Source organism: Bombina bombina, chromosome 11 (assembly GCF_027579735.1).
Source record: "Bombina bombina isolate aBomBom1 chromosome 11, aBomBom1.pri, whole genome shotgun sequence".
Taxonomy (NCBI): Eukaryota; Metazoa; Chordata; class Amphibia; order Anura; family Bombinatoridae; genus Bombina; species Bombina bombina.
In genome coordinates this window covers 27,217,956-27,237,240 of record NC_069509.1, presented here as the reverse complement: position 1 = coordinate 27,237,240, position 19,285 = coordinate 27,217,956, and the positions used below count along the sequence as shown (strand labels likewise).

General features: G+C 42.4%; 1 protein-coding gene across 1 annotated transcript in view; it reads left to right on the top strand.

Moving 5' to 3' along the window:
- The window catches only part of PPIL3 (peptidylprolyl isomerase like 3), a 40,612-nt gene extending 22,428 nt beyond the window's left edge, over positions 1-18,184 (top strand). The window contains exon 7 of the mRNA XM_053694341.1: positions 17,738-18,184. Coding sequence (XP_053550316.1) covers positions 17,738-17,864 — 127 coding nt within the window. The 3' untranslated portion in view covers positions 17,865-18,184. The remainder of the gene's footprint in view (positions 1-17,737) is intronic.
- The last annotated feature ends 1,101 nt before the right edge of the window (positions 18,185-19,285 follow it).

Genomic DNA, 19,285 nt, shown 5'->3' with positions numbered 1-19,285 from the left:
TAATGTACAGCTGGTACAGAGACGTATCACACAATAACAGATCCCACCAGCAGGTCAGACTTCATATTAATGTACAGCTGGTACAGAGACGTATCACACAATAACAGATCCCACCAGCAGGTCAGACTTCATATTAATGTACAGCTGGTACAGAGACGTATCACACAATAACAGATCCCACCAGCAGGTCAGACTTCATATTAATGTACAGCTGGTACAGAGACGTATCACACAATAACAGATCCCACCAGCAGGTCAGACTTCATATTAATGTACAGCTGGTACAGAGACGTATCACACAATAACAGATGCCCACCAGCAGGTCAGACTTCATATTAATGTACAGCTGGTACAGAGACGTATCACACAATAACAGATCTCACCAGCAGGTCAGACTTCATATTAATGTACAGCTGGTACAGAGACGTATCACACAATAACAGATCTCACCAGCAGGTCAGACTTCATATTAATGTACAGCTGGTACAGACGTATCACACAATAACAGATCCCACCAGCAGGTCAGACTTCATATTAATGTACAGCTGGTACAGAGACGTATCACACAATAACAGATCCCACCAGCAGGTCAGACTTCATATTAATGTACAGCTGGTACAGAGACGTATCACACAATAACAGATCCCACCAGCAGGTCAGACTTCATATTAATGTACAGCTGGTACAGAGACGTATCACACAATAACAGATCTCACCAGCAGGTCAGACTTGCATATTAATGTACAGCTGGTACAGAGACGTATCACACAATAACAGATCCCACCAGCAGGTCAGACTTCATATTAATGTACAGCTGGTACAGAGACGTATCACACAATAACAGATCTCCACCAGCAGGTCAGACTTCATATTAATGTACAGCTGGTACAGAGACGTATCACACAATAACAGATCCCACCAGCAGGTCAGACTTCATATTAATGTACAGCTGGTACAGAGACGTATCACACAATAACAGATCTCACCAGCAGGTCAGACTTTATATTAATGTACAGCTGGTACAGAGACGTATCACACAATAACAGATCCCACCAGCAGGTCAGACTTATATAATGTACAGCTGGTACAGAGACGTATCACACAATAACAGATCCCACCAGCAGGTCAGACTTCATATTAATGTACAGCTGGTACAGAGACGTATCACACAATAACAGATCTCACCAGCAGGTCAGACTTCATATTAATGTACATCTGGTACAGAGACGTATCACACAATAACAGATCTCACCAGCAGGTCAGACTTCATATTAATGTACATCTGGTACAGAGACGTATCACACAATAACAGATCCCACCAGCAGGTCAGACTTCATATTAATGTACAGCTGGTACAGAGACGTATCACACAATAACAGATCCCACCAGCACGTCAGACTTCATATTAATGTACAGCTGGTACAGAGACGTATCACACAATAACAGATCTCACCAGCAGGTCAGACTTCATATTAATGTACAGCTGGTACAGAGACGTATCACACAATAACAGATCCCACCATCAGGTCAGACTTCATATTAATGTACAGCTGGTACAGAGACGTATCACACAATAACAGATCCCACCAGCAGGTCAGACTTCATATTAATGTATAGCTGGTACAGAGACGTATCACACAATAACAGATCTCACCAGCAGGTCAGACTTCATATTAATGTACATCTGGTACAGAGACGTATCACACAATAACAGATCTCACCAGCAGGTCAGACTTCATATTAATGTACAGCTGGTACAGAGACGTATCACACAATAACAGATCTCACCAGCAGGTCAGACTTCATATTAATGTATAGCTGGTACAGAGACGTATCACACAATAACAGATCTCACCAGCAGGTCAGACTTCATATTAATGTACAGCTGGTACAGAGACGTATCACACAATAACAGATCCCACCAGCAGGTCAGACTTCATATTAATGTATAGCTGGTACAGAGACGTATCACACAATAACAGATCTCACCAGCAGGTCAGACTTCATATTAATGTACATCTGGTACAGAGACGTATCACACAATAACAGATCTCACCAGCAGGTCAGACTTTATATTAATGTACAGCTGGTACAGAGACGTATCACACAATAACAGATCCCATCAGCAGGTCAGACTTTCATATTAATGTACAGCTGGTACAGAGACCGTATCACACAATAACAGATCCCACCAGCAGGTCAGACTTCATATTAATGTACATCTGGTACAGAGACGTATCACACAATAACAGATCTCACCAGCAGGTCAGACTTCATATTAATGTACAGCTGGTACAGAGACGTATCACACAATAACAGATCCCACCAGCAGGTCAGACTTCATATTAATGTACAGCTGGTACAGAGACGTATCACACAATAACAGATCCCACCAGCAGGTCAGACTTCATATTAATGTACAGGCTGGTACTGAGACGTATCACACAATAACAGATCACACCAGCAGGTCAGACTTCATATTAATGTACAGCTGGTACAGAGACGTATCACACAATAACAGATCCCACCAGCAGGTCAGACTTCATATTAATGTACAGCTGGTACAGAGACGTATCGCACAATAACAGATCCCACCAGCAGGTCAGACATCATATTAATGTACAGCTGGTACAGAGATGTATCGCACAATAACAGATCCCACCAGCAGGTCAGACATCATATTAATGTACAGCTGGTACAGAGACGTATCACACAATAACAGATCCCACCAGCAGGTCAGACTTCATATTAATGTACAGCTGGTACAGAGACGTATCACACAATAACAGATCCCACCAGCAGGTCAGACTTCATATTAATGTACAGCTGGTACAGAGAAGTATCACACAATAACAGATCCCACCAGCAGGTCAGACTTCATATTAATGTACAGCTGGTACAGAGACGTATCACACAATAACAGATCCCACCAGCAGGTCAGACTTCATATTAATGTACAGCTGGTACAGAGACGTATCACACAATAACAGATCTCACCAGCAGGTCAGACTTCATATTAATGTACAGCTGGTACAGAGACGTATCACACAATAACAGATCCCACCAGCAGGTCAGACTTCATATTAATGTACAGCTGGTACAGAGACGTATCACACAATAACAGATCCCACCAGCAGGTCAGACTTCATATTAATGTACAGCTGGTACAGAGACGTATCACACAATAACAGATCCCACCAGCAGGTCAGACTTCATATTAATGTACAGCTGGTACAGAGACGTATCACACAATAACAGATCCCACCAGCAGGTCAGACTTCATATTAATGTACAGCTGGTACAGAGACGTATCACACAATAACAGATCCCACCAGCAGGTCAGACTTTATATTAATGTACAGCTGGTACAGAGACGTATCACACAATAACAGATCCCACCAGCAGGTCAGACTTCATATTAATGTACAGCTGGTACAGAGACGTATCACACAATAACAGATCCCACCAGCAGGTCAGACTTCATATTAATGTACAGCTGGTACAGAGACGTATCACACAATAACAGATCCCACCAGCAGGTCAGACTTCATATTAATGTACAGCTGGTACAGAGACGTATCACACAATAACAGATCCCACCAGCAGGTCAGACTTCATATTAATGTACAGCTGGTACAGAGACGTATCACACAATAACAGATCCCACCAGCAGGTCAGACTTCATATTAATGTACAGCTGGTACAGAGACGTATCACACAATAACAGATCCCACCAGCAGGTCAGACTTCATATTAATGTACAGCTGGTACAGAGACGTATCAGCACAATAACAGATCCCACCAGCAGGTCAGACTTCATATTAATGTACAGCTGGTACAGAGACGTATCACACAATAACAGATCCACCAGCAGGTCAGACTTCATATTAATGTACAGCTGGTACAGAGACGTATCTGCACAATAACAGATCCCACCAGCAGGTCAGACTTCATATTAATGTACAGCTGGTACAGAGACGTATCACACAATAACAGATCTCACCAGCAGGTCAGACTTCATATTAATGTACAGCTGGTACAGAGACGTATCACACAATAACAGATCCCACCAGCAGGTCAGACTTCATATTAATGTACAGCTGGTACAGAGACGTATCACACAATAACAGATCCCACCAGCAGGTCAGACTTTATATTAATGTACAGCTGGTACAGAGACGTATCACACAATAACAGATCCCACCAGCAGGTCAGACTTCATATTAATGTACAGCTGGTACAGAGACGTATCACACAATAACAGATCCCACCAGCAGGTCAGACTTCATATTAATGTACAGCTGGTACAGAGACGTATCACACAATAACAGATCCCACCAGCAGGTCAGACTTCATATTAATGTACAGCTGGTACAGAGACGTATCACACAATAACAGATCTCACCAGCAGGTCAGACTTCATATTAATGTACAGCTGGTACAGAGACGTATCACACAATAACAGATCCCACCAGCAGGTCAGACTTTATATTAATGTACAGCTGGTACAGAGATGTATCACACAATAACAGATCCCACCAGCAGGTCAGACTTCATATTAATGTACAGCTGGTACAGAGACGTATCACACAATAACAGATCCCACCAGCAGGTCAGACTTCATATTAATGTACAGCTGGTACAGAGACGTATCACACAATAACAGATGTCACCAGCAGGTCAGACTTCATATTAATGTACAGCTGGTACAGAGACGTATCACACAATAACAGATCCCACCAGCAGGTCAGACTTATATAATGTACAGCTGGTACAGAGACGTATCACACAATAACAGATCCCACCAGCAGGTCAGACTTCATATTAATGTACAGCTGGTACAGAGACGTATCACACAATAACAGATCCCACCAGCAGGTCAGACTTCATATTAATGTACAGCTGGTACAGAGACGTATCACACAATAACAGATCCCACCAGCAGGTCAGACTTCATATTAATGTACAGCTGGTACAGAGACGTATCACACAATAACAGATCTCACCAGCAGGTCAGACTTCATATTAATGTACAGCTGGTACAGAGACGTATCACACAATAACAGATCCCACCAGCAGGTCAGACTTCATATTAATGTACAGCTGGTACAGAGACGTATCACACAATAACAGATCTCACCAGCAGGTCAGACTTCATATTAATGTACAGCTGGTACAGAGACGTATCACACAATAACAGATCCCACCAGCAGGTCAGACTTCATATTAATGTACAGCTGGTACAGAGACGTATCACACAATAACAGATCCCACCAGCAGGTCAGACTTCATATTAATGTACAGCTGGTACAGAGACGTATCACACAATAACAGATCTCACCAGCAGGTCAGACTTCATATTAATGTACAGCTGGTACAGAGACGTATCACACAATAACAGATCTCACCAGCAGGTCAGACTTTATATTAATGTACAGCTGGTACAGAGACGTATCACACAATAACAGATCCCACCAGCAGGTCAGACTTCATATTAATGTACAGCTGGTACAGAGATGTATCACACAATAACAGATCCCACCAGCAGGTCAGACTTCATATTAATGTACAGCTGGTACAGAGACGTATCACACAATAACAGATCCCACCAGCAGGTCAGACTTCATATTAATGTACAGCTGGTACAGAGACGTATCACACAATAACAGATCCCACCAGCAGGTCAGACTTCATATTAATGTACAGCTGGTACAGAGACGTATCACACAATAACAGATCTCACCAGCAGGTCAGACATCATATTAATGTACAGCTGGTACAGAGACGTATCACACAATAACAGATCCCACCAGCAGGTCAGACTTCATATTAATGTACAGCTGGTACAGAGACGTATCACACAATAACAGATCCCACCAGCAGGTCAGACTTCATATTAATGTACAGCTGGTACAGAGACGTATCACACAATAACAGATCCCACCAGCAGGTCAGACTTCATATTAATGTACAGCTGGTACAGAGACGTATCACACAATAACAGATCTCACCAGCAGGTCAGACTTCATATTAATGTACAGCTGGTACAGAGACGTATCACACAATAACAGATCCCACCAGCAGGTCAGACTTCATATTAATGTACAGCTGGTACAGAGACGTATCACACAATAACAGATCCCACCAGCAGGTCAGACTTCATATTAATGTACAGCTGGTACAGAGACGTATCACACAATAACAGATCCCACCAGCAGGTCAGACTTCATATTAATGTACAGCTGGTACAGAGACGTATCACACAATAACAGATCCCACCAGCAGGTCAGACTTCATATTAATGTACAGCTGGTACAGAGACGTATCACACAATAACAGATGTCACCAGCAGGTCAGACTTCATATTAATGTACAGCTGGTACAGAGACGTATCACACAATAACAGATCTCACCAGCAGGTCAGACTTCATATTAATGTACAGCTGGTACAGAGACGTATCCCACAATAACAGATCCCACCAGCAGGTCAGACTTCATATTAATGTACAGCTGGTACAGAGACGTATCACACAATAACAGATCTCACCAGCAGGTCAGACTTCATATTAATGTACAGCTGGTACAGAGACGTATCCCACAATAACAGATCTCACCAGCAGGTCAGACTTCATATTAATGTACAGCTGGTACAGAGACGTATCACACAATAACAGATCCCACCAGCAGGTCAGACTTCATATTAATGTACAGCTGGTACAGAGACGTATCACACAATAACAGATCCCACCAGCAGGTCAGACTTCATATTAATGTACAGCTGGTACAGAGACGTATCACACAATAACAGATCCCACCAGCAGGTCAGACTTAATATTAATGTACAGCTGGTACAGAGACGTATCACACAATAACAGATCCCACCAGCAGGTCAGACTTCATATTAATGTACAGCTGGTACAGAGACGTATCACACAATAACAGATCCCACCAGCAGGTCAGACTTCATATTAATGTACAGCTGGTACAGAGACGTATCACACAATAACAGATCCCACCAGCAGGTCAGACTTCATATTAATGTACAGCTGGTACAGAGACGTATCACACAATAACAGATCCCACCAGCAGGTCAGACTTCATATTAATGTACAGCTGGTACAGAGACGTATCACACAATAACAGATCCCACCAGCAGGTCAGACTTCATATTAATGTACAGCTGGTACAGAGACGTATCACACAATAACAGATCCCACCAGCAGGTCAGACTTCATATTAATGTACAGCTGGTACAGAGACGTATCACACAATAACAGATCCACCAGCAGGTCAGACTTCATATTAATGTACAGCTGGTACAGAGACGTATCACACAATAACAGATCCACCAGCAGGTCAGACTTCATATTAATGTACAGCTGGTACAGAGACGTATCACACAATAACAGATCTCACCAGCAGGTCAGACTTCATATTAATGTACAGCTGGTACAGAGACGTATCACACAATAACAGATCCCACCAGCAGGTCAGACTTCATATTAATGTACAGCTGGTACAGAGACGTATCACACAATAACAGATCACACCAGCAGGTCAGACTTCATATTAATGTACAGCTGGTACAGAGACGTATCACACAATAACAGATCCACCAGCAGGTCAGACTTCATATTAATGTACAGCTGGTACAGAGACGTATCACACAATAACAGATCTCACCAGCAGGTCAGACTTCATATTAATGTACAGCTGGTACAGAGACGTATCACACAATAACAGATCCCACCAGCAGGTCAGACTTCATATTAATGTACAGCTGGTACAGAGACGTATCACACAATAACAGATCCCACCAGCAGGTCAGACTTCATATTAATGTACAGCTGGTACAGAGACGTATCACACAATAACAGATCCCACCAGCAGGTCAGACTTCATATTAATGTACAGCTGGTACAGAGACGTATCACACAATAACAGATCTCACCAGCAGGTCAGACTTCATATTAATGTACAGCTGGTACAGAGACGTATCACACAATAACAGATCCCACCAGCAGGTCAGACTTCATATTAATGTACAGCTGGTACAGAGACGTATCACACAATAACAGATCTCACCAGCAGGTCAGACTTCATATTAATGTACAGCTGGTACAGAGACGTATCACACAATAACAGATCCCACCAGCAGGTCAGACTTCATATTAATGTACAGCTGGTACAGAGACGTATCACACAATAACAGATCCCACCAGCAGGTCAGACTTCATATTAATGTACAGCTGGTACAGAGACGTATCACACAATAACAGATCCCACCAGCAGGTCAGACTTCATATTAATGTACAGCTGGTACAGAGACGTATCACACAATAACAGATCCCACCAGCAGGTCAGACTTCATATTAATGTACAGCTGGTACAGAGACGTATCACACAATAACAGATCCCACCAGCAGGTCAGACTTCATATTAATGTACAGCTGGTACAGAGACGTATCACACAATAACAGATCCCACCAGCAGGTCAGACTTCATATTAATGTACAGCTGGTACAGAGACGTATCACACAATAACAGATCCCACCAGCAGGTCAGACTTCATATTAATGTACAGCTGGTACAGAGACGTATCACACAATAACAGATCTCACCAGCAGGTCAGACTTCATATTAATGTACAGCTGGTACAGAGACGTATCACACAATAACAGATCCCACCAGCAGGTCAGACTTCATATTAATGTACAGCTGGTACAGAGACGTATCACACAATAACAGATCCCACCAGCAGGTCAGACTTCATATTAATGTACAGCTGGTACAGAGACGTATCACACAATAACAGATCCCACCAGCAGGTCAGACTTCATATTAATGTACAGCTGGTACAGAGACGTATCACACAATAACAGATCCCACCAGCAGGTCAGACTTCATATTAATGTACAGCTGGTACAGAGACGTATCACACAATAACAGATCTCACCAGCAGGTCAGACTTTATATTAATGTACAGCTGGTACAGAGACGTATCACACAATAACAGATCCCACCAGCAGGTCAGACTTCATATTAATGTACAGCTGGTACAGAGACGTATCACACAATAACAGATCCCACCAGCAGGTCAGACTTCATATTAATGTACAGCTGGTACAGAGACGTATCACACAATAACAGATCCCACCAGCAGGTCAGACTTCATATTAATGTACAGCTGGTACAGAGACGTATCACACAATAACAGATCCCACCAGCAGGTCAGACTTCATATTAATGTACAGCTGGTACAGAGACGTATCACACAATAACAGATCCCACCAGCAGGTCAGACTTCATATTAATGTACAGCTGGTACAGAGACGTATCACACAATAACAGATCCCACCAGCAGGTCAGACTTCATATTAATGTACAGCTGGTACAGAGACGTATCACACAATAACAGATCCCACCAGCAGGTCAGACTTCATATTAATGTACAGCTGGTACAGAGACGTATCACACAATAACAGATCCCACCAGCAGGTCAGACTTCATATTAATGTACAGCTGGTACAGAGACGTATCACACAATAACAGATCCCACCAGCAGGTCAGACTTCATATTAATGTACAGCTGGTACAGAGACGTATCACACAATAACAGATCCCACCAGCAGGTCAGACTTCATATTAATGTACAGCTGGTACAGAGACGTATCACACAATAACAGATCCCACCAGCAGGTCAGACTTCATATTAATGTACAGCTGGTACAGAGACGTATCACACAATAACAGATCCCACCAGCAGGTCAGACTTCATATTAATGTACAGCTGGTACAGAGACGTATCACACAATAACAGATCCCACCAGCAGGTCAGACTTCATATTAATGTACAGCTGGTACAGAGACGTATCACACAATAACAGATCCCACCAGCAGGTCAGACTTCATATTAATGTACAGCTGGTACAGAGATGTATCACACAATAACAGATCCACCAGCAGGTCAGACTTCATATTAATGTACAGCTGGTACAGAGACGTATCACACAATAACAGATCCCACCAGCAGGTCAGACTTCATATTAATGTACAGCTGGTACAGAGACGTATCACACAATAACAGATCCCACCAGCAGGTCAGACTTTATATTAATGTACAGCTGGTACAGAGACGTATCACACAATAACAGATCCCACCAGCAGGTCAGACTTCATATTAATGTACAGCTGGTACAGAGACGTATCACACAATAACAGATCCCACCAGCAGGTCAGACTTCATATTAATGTACAGCTGGTACAGAGACGTATCACACAATAACAGATCCCACCAGCAGGTCAGACTTATATTAATGTACAGCTGGTACAGAGACGTATCACACAATAACAGATCCCACCAGCAGGTCAGACTTCATATTAATGTACAGCTGGTACAGAGACGTATCACACAATAACAGATCCCACCAGCAGGTCAGACTTCATATTAATGTACAGCTGGTACAGAGACGTATCACACAATAACAGATCCCACCAGCAGGTCAGACTTCATATTAATGTACAGCTGGTACAGAGACGTATCACACAATAACAGATCCCACCAGCAGGTCAGACTTCATATTAATGTACATCTGGTACAGAGACGTATCACACAATAACAGATCCCACCAGCAGGTCAGACTTCATATTAATGTACAGCTGGTACAGAGACGTATCACACAATAACAGATCCCACCAGCAGGTCAGACTTCATATTAATGTACAGCTGGTACAGAGACGTATCACACAATAACAGATCCCACCAGCAGGTCAGACTTCATATTAATGTACAGCTGGTACAGAGACGTATCACACAATAACAGATCCCACCAGCAGGTCAGACTTCATATTAATGTACAGCTGGTACAGAGACGTATCACACAATAACAGATCCCACCAGCAGGTCAGACTTCATATTAATGTACAGCTGGTACAGAGACGTATCACACAATAACAGATCCCACCAGCAGGTCAGACTTCATATTAATGTACAGCTGGTACAGAGACGTATCACACAATAACAGATCCCACCAGCAGGTCAGACTTCATATTAATGTACAGCTGGTACAGAGACGTATCACACAATAACAGATCCCACCAGCAGGTCAGACTTTATATTAATGTACAGCTGGTACAGAGACGTATCACACAATAACAGATCCCACCAGCAGGTCAGACTTCATATTAATGTACAGCTGGTACAGAGACGTATCACACAATAACAGATCCCACCAGCAGGTCAGACTTCATATTAATGTACAGCTGGTACAGAGACGTATCACACAATAACAGATCCCACCAGCAGGTCAGACTTCATATTAATGTACAGCTGGTACAGAGACGTATCACACAATAACAGATCCCACCAGCAGGTCAGACTTCATATTAATGTACAGCTGGTACAGGCGTATCACACAATAACAGATCCCACCAGCAGGTCAGACTTCATATTAATGTACAGCTGGTACAGAGACGTATCACACAATAACAGATCCCACCAGCAGGTCAGACTTCATATTAATGTACAGCTGGTACAGAGACGTATCACACAATAACAGATCTCACCAGCAGGTCAGACTTCATATTAATGTACAGCTGGTACAGAGACGTATCACACAATAACAGATCCCACCAGCAGGTCAGACTTTATATTAATGTACAGCTGGTACAGAGACGTATCACACAATAACAGATCCCACCAGCAGGTCAGACTTCATATTAATGTACAGCTAGTACAGAGACGTATCACACAATAACAGATCCCACCAGCAGGTCAGACTTCATATTAATGTACAGCTGGTACAGAGACGTATCACACAATAACAGATCCCACCAGCAGGTCAGACTTCATATTAATGTACATCTGGTACAGAGACGTATCACACAATAACAGATCTCACCAGCAGGTCAGACTTCATATTAATGTACAGCTGGTACAGAGACGTATCGCACAATAACAGATCCCACCAGCAGGTCAGACTTCATATTAATGTACAGCTGGTACAGAGACGTATCACACAATAACAGATCTCACCAGCAGGTCAGACATCATATTAATGTACAGCTGGTACAGAGACGTATCGCACAATAACAGATCCCACCAGCAGGTCAGACTTCATATTAATGTACAGCTGGTACAGAGACGTATCACACAATAACAGATCTCACCAGCAGGTCAGACATCATATTAATGTACAGCTAGTACAGAGACGTATCACACAATAACAGATCCCACCAGCAGGTCAGACTTTATATTAATGTACAGCTGGTACAGAGACGTATCACACAATAACAGATCTCACCAGCAGGTCAGACTTCATATTAATGTACATCTGGTACAGAGACGTATCACACAATAACAGATCCCACCAGCAGGTCAGACTTCATATTAATGTACAGCTAGTACAGAGACGTATCACACAATAACAGATCCCATCAGCAGGTCAGACTTTATATTAATGTACAGCTGGTACAGAGACGTATCACACAATAACAGATCACACCAGCAGGTCAGACTTCATATTAATGTACAGCTGGTACAGAGACGTATCACACAATAACAGATCCCACCAGCAGGTCAGACTTCATATTAATGTACAGCTGGTACAGAGACGTATCACACAATAACAGATCCCACCAGCAGGTCAGACTTCATATTAATGTACAGCTGGTACAGAGACGTATCACACAATAACAGATCCCACCAGCAGGTCAGACTTATATAATGTACAGCTGGTACAGAGACGTATCACACAATAACAGATCCCACCAGCAGGTCAGACTTATATAATGTACAGCTGGTACAGACGTATCACACAATAACAGATCCCACCAGCAGGTCAGACTTATATAATGTACAGCTGGTACAGAGACGTATCACACAATAACAGATCACACCAGCAGGTCAGACTTCATATTAATGTACAGCTGGTACAGAGACGTATCACACAATAACAGATCCCACCAGCAGGTCAGACTTCATATTAATGTACAGCTGGTACAGAGACGTATCACACAATAACAGATCCCACCAGCAGGTCAGACTTCATATTAATGTACAGCTGGTACAGAGACGTATCACACAATAACAGATCCCACCAGCAGGTCAGACTTCATATTAATGTACAGCTGGTACAGAGACGTATCACACAATAACAGATCCCACCAGCAGGTCAGACTTCATATTAATGTACAGCTGGTACAGAGACGTATCACACAATAACAGATCCCACCAGCAGGTCAGACTTCATATTAATGTACAGCTGGTACAGAGACGTATCACACAATAACAGATCCCACCAGCAGGTCAGACATCATATTAATGTACAGCTGGTACAGAGACGTATCACACAATAACAGATCCCACCAGCAGGTCAGACTTCATATTAATGTACAGCTGGTACAGAGACGTATCACACAATAACAGATCCCACCAGCAGGTCAGACTTCATATTAATGTACAGCTGGTACAGAGGCGTATTACACAATAACAGATCCCACCAGCAGGTCAGATTTCATATTAATGTACAGCTGGTACAGAGGCGTATCACACAATAACAGATCCCACCAGCAGGTCAGACTTATATAATGTACAGCTGGTACAGAGACGTATCACACAATAACAGATCCCATCAGCAGGTCAGACTTCATATTAATGTACAGCTGGTACAGAGACGTATCACACAATAACAGATCCCACCAGCAGGTCAGACATCATATTAATGTACAGCTGGTACAGAGACGTATCACACAATAACAGATCCCATCAGCAGGTCAGACATCATATTAATGTACAGCTGGTACAGAGACGTATCACACAATAACAGATCCCACCAGCAGGTCAGACTTTATATTAATGTACAGCTGGTACAGAGACGTATCACACAATAACAGATCCCAGCCGCAGGTCAGACTTCATATTAATGTACAGCTGGTACAGAGACGTATCACACAATAACAGATCCCATCAGCAGGTCAGACATCATATTAATGTACAGCTGGTACAGAGACGTATCACACAATAACAGATCCCACCAGCAGGTCAGACATCATATTAATGTACAGCTGGTACAGAGACGTATCATACAATAACAGATCCCATCAGCAGGTCAGACATCATATTAATGTACAGCTGGTACAGAGACGTATCACACAATAACAGATCCCACCAGCAGGTCAGACATCATATTAATGTACAGCTGGTACAGAGACGTATCACACAATAACAGATCACACCAGCAGGTCAGACTTTATATTAATGTACAGCTGGTACAGAGACGTATCACACAATAACAGATCCCACCAGCAGGTCAGAGTTATATAATGTACAGCTGGTACAGAGACGTATCACACAATAACAGATCCCACCAGCAGGTCAGACTTTATATTAATGTACAGCTGGTACAGAGGCGTATTACACAATAACAGATGCCACCAGAAGGTCAGACTTCATATTAATGTACAGCTGGTACAGAGATGTATCACACAATAACTGATCCCACCAGCAGGTCAGACTTCATATTAATGTACAGCTGGTACAGAGACGTATCACACAATAACAGATGTCACCAGCAGGTCAGACTTCATATTAATGTACAGCTGGTACAGAGACGTATCACACAATAACAGATCTCACCAGCAGGTCAGACTTTATATTAATGTACAGCTGGTACAGAGACGTATCACACAATAACAGATCTCACCAGCAGGTCAGACTTCATATTAATGTACAGCTGGTACAGAGACGTATCACACAATAACAGATCTCACCAGCAGGTCAGACTTCATATTAATGTACAGCTGGTACAGAGACGTATCACACAATAACAGATCCCACCAGCAGGTCAGACTTCATATTAATGTACAGCTGGTACAGAGACGTATCACACAATAACAGATCCCATCAGCAGGTCAGACTTCATATTAATGTACAGCTGGTACAGAGACTTATCACACAATAACAGATCCCACCAGCAGGTCAGACTTCATATTAATGTACAGCTGGTACAGAGACGTATCACACAATAACAGATCCCACCAGCAGGTCAGACTTCATATTAATGTACAGCTGGTACAGAGACGTATCACACAATAACAGATCCCACCAGCAGGTCAGACTTTATATTAATGTACAGCTGGTACAGAGACGTATCACACAATAACAGATCCCACCAGCAGGTCAGACTTCATATTAATGTATAGCTGGTACAGAGACGTATCACACAATAACAGATCCCACCAGCAGGTCAGACTTCATATTAATGTACAGCTGGTACAGAGACGTATCACACAATAACAGATCCCACCAGCAGGTCAGACTTCATATTAATGTATAGCTGGTACAGAGACGTATCACACAATAACAGATCCCACCAGCAGGTCAGACTTCATATTAATGTATAGCTGGTACAGAGACGTATCACACAATAACAGATCCCACCAGCAGGTCAGACTTCATATTAATGTACAGCTGGTACAGAGACGTATCACACAATAACAGATCCCACCAGCAGGTCAGACTTTATATTAATGTACAGCTGGTACAGAGACGTATCACACAATAACAGATCCCACCAGTAAGTCAGACTTCATATTAATGTACATCTGGTACAGAGACGTATCACACAATAACAGATCCCACCAGCAGGTCAGACTTATATAATGTACAGCTGGTACAGAGACGTATCACACAATAACAGATCCCACCAGCAGGTCAGACTTCATATTAATGTACAGCTGGTAAAGAGACGTATCACACAATAACAGATCCCACCAGCAGGTCAGACTTCATATTAATGTACAGCTGGTACAGAGACGTATCACACAATAACAGATCCCACCAGCAGGTCAGACTTCATATTAATGTACAGCTGGTACAGAGACGTATCACACAATAACAGATCCCACCAGCAGGTCAGACTTTATATTAATGTACAGCTGGTACAGAGACGTATCACACAATAACAGATCCCACCAGCAGGTCAGACTTCATATTAATGTACAGCTGGTAAAGAGACGTATCACACAATAACAGATCCCACCAGCAGGTCAGACTTCATATTAATGTATAGCTGGTACAGAGACGTATCACACAATAACAGATCCCACCAGCAGGTCAGACTTCATATTAATGTACAGCTAGTACAGAGACGTATCACACAATAACAGATCCCACCAGTAAGTCAGACTTCATATTAATGTACAGCTGGTACAGAGACGTATCACACAATAACAGATGTCACCAGCAGGTCAGACTTCATATTAATGTACAGCTGGTACAGAGACGTATCACACAATAACAGATCTCACCAGCAGGTCAGACTTCATATTAATGTACAGCTGGTACAGAGACGTATCACACAATAACAGATCTCACCAGCAGGTCAGACTTTATATTAATGTACAGCTGGTACAGAGACGTATCACACAATAACAGATCCCACCAGTAAGTCAGACTTCATATTAATGTACAGCTGGTACAGAGACGTATCACACAATAACAGATCCCACCAGCAGGTCAGACTTCATATTAATGTACAGCTGGTACAGAGACGTATCACACAATAACAGATCCCATCAGCAGGTCAGACTTCATATTAATGTACAGCTGGTACAGAGACGTATCACACAATAACAGATCCCACCAGCAGGTCAGACTTTATATTAATGTACAGCTGGTACAGAGACGTATCACACAATAACAGATCCCACCAGCAGGTCAGACTTCATATTAATGTACAGCTGGTACAGAGACGTATCACACAATAACAGATCCCACCAGCAGGTCAGACTTTATATTAATGTACAGCTGGTAAAGAGACGTATCCCACAATAACAGATCCCACCAGCAGGTCAGACTTTATATTAATGTACAGCTGGTACAGAGATGTATCACACAATAACAGATCCCACCAGCAGGTCAGACTTCATATTAATGTACAGCTGGTACAGAGACGTATCACACAATAACAGATCCCACCAGCAGGTCAGACTTCATATTAATGTACAGCTGGTACAGACGTATCACACAATAACAGATCCCATCAGCAGGTCAGACTTCATATTAATGTACAGCTGGTAAAGAGACGTATCACACAATAACAGATCCCACCAGCAGGTCTGCACTATGGCAGCAGCTTTGTAAGAATGCTATTCATTTGCAAGAACACTAGAGGGCTGCACTATTTCCTGTCATGTAGTACTCCAGATGCTACCTAGGTATCTCTTCAACAAAGCATATCATTGGAACAAAGCAAATTTGATTCTAGAAGCAAATTGGAAACGTTTTTTTTTCTAATTTTTGGGTATCACATCCCTTTAAAGGGATCGCCATCTCTAGCAGGCATATACAAGAGGCGGTTTTCTTTGCATTAAAAAAAGGTTTTGAAGATAACAGGAAGTATGACGGTGCCTTAGGAACGTAATACTTACTGGCTCACAAGCACCCAGTTGTTTGTTCATATTCAGTGACGTCACAAGAACACAAACAAGTGATGGTCGCAGGGAATGAACCAGTGAGAGACTTGTGTGCCCCTAGAGATCAGATGGCAATAAACCTGAGAGATTATATCTGAGGGGCGGTCCCAGGAGACCCCCATTCTGCTGAATGTTGTGATTTCACCAGCACTTCCCAATTACCTAACTCTCTCCCAGTTACTCTCTATCATTTATTCTCTGTGATCTGAATTCATTTACTGTCCATTCCCCTCCTGATCTTTCCTTCTGTTGTCTCCTGTAGAGTAATAGATGGACTGGATACTCTGGATGAACTGGAAAAGCTGCCCGTGCACGAGAAAACCTTCTGCCCCCTGACTGAGGTGCGAATTAAAGACGTTACCATCCATGCCAACCCTTTTGCTCTGTAGTTCAGCAAATGACTGAGATAAAGGGGTGACATCCAGGTCACCCACAGATCAACACATGGACCTGGTCTGTAGATGGTGCCATGAAGAAGAGACGTTGTCACCATATTGGTTTCTCTGCCATTGATAGGACAACACAGACACCAGGAACCTGACCTATTACATATTCCTCAATCAGCTAGAACATTTATGTGAACTTTCATTTATTTTTGGGCAATTACTTCTTTTTATTTTTAACAGAAGAAATGAACATTTAATATTGGATGAGAAAATTATTATTAAGGCCCAGTCTAATACATTAAATCTGCTGTTATATAAAAGAGCATTTTAAGATGATTTTTTTGGGAGGAGGTGATATCACCATGTAATCTGCAATTACATTATCTCTATTTACAAACATCTTTTTTTCTCTTGGGCTCCATTTATCAAGCCCCTACGGCTGCAAGTTCTCACAAGAACTTGCTCGCCGTAATTTATCAAGCAGCGGTCCCTTCCCTAAGCTCTTCGCCACCTCTAAGGTGGCGAAATTCAATCTCTGCAGTCGAGTCTGATCGAGGAGATTGACAGCTCCTGCCCGCGCGTGAATGGCTGTGCGCGGGCAGGGTGCGGGATTGCACGCAAGCGCAAAATTGCGCTTGTGTGCAATGTTGATTACCTGCAGGTCATTTTGCCCCGCCACAGGCGAGCTGAGGCGTACAGAGGCGCGTATACGTGCCCCTGTACGCCTCAGCTTTGATAAATCTAGTGATTAATAATTAGTAATCTATGAGTTAGCTGAATATATTAACAAGAAGCTGAGAAATTGTAGAAAGTATCCCTCGATCTACGGCTTTAAAAATTGTATTTTCAAATCCTACATTTTTAAAGGGATAGTAAACACCAAAAATGTTATTGTTTAAAAAGATACATAATTCCTGTATTTACCGTTCCCCTGTTTTACGTAACCAACACTGTAATATTAATATACTTTTTACCTCTGTGATTACCTTGTATTATAGCTTCTGCTGACTGCCCCCTTATCTCAGATCTTTTGACAGACTTACATTTTAGCCAATCAGTGCTGATGTGTGTGAGCACAATGTTATTTATAGAAAACGCATGAACTAACGCCCTCTAGCTGTGAAAAACTGTCAAATGCATTTAGATAAGAGGAGGCCTTCAAGTGCTTAGAAATTAGCATATGAGCCTACCTAGGTTTAGCTTTCAACTAAGAATACCAAGAGAAAAAGGCAAACTTGATGATAAAAATAAATTAGAAAGTTGTTTAAAATAACATGCCCTATCTTAACCCTTTCCTGACAGGGTTAAGGTGTCTACATCGGAACACCTGTTCCGATGTAGACAAATTGAAACTACGCGATCGTGCATACGATCGCGAGATTTCAATTATTGGATCGCATCTGGGGGGCGTCCCTACAACCCTA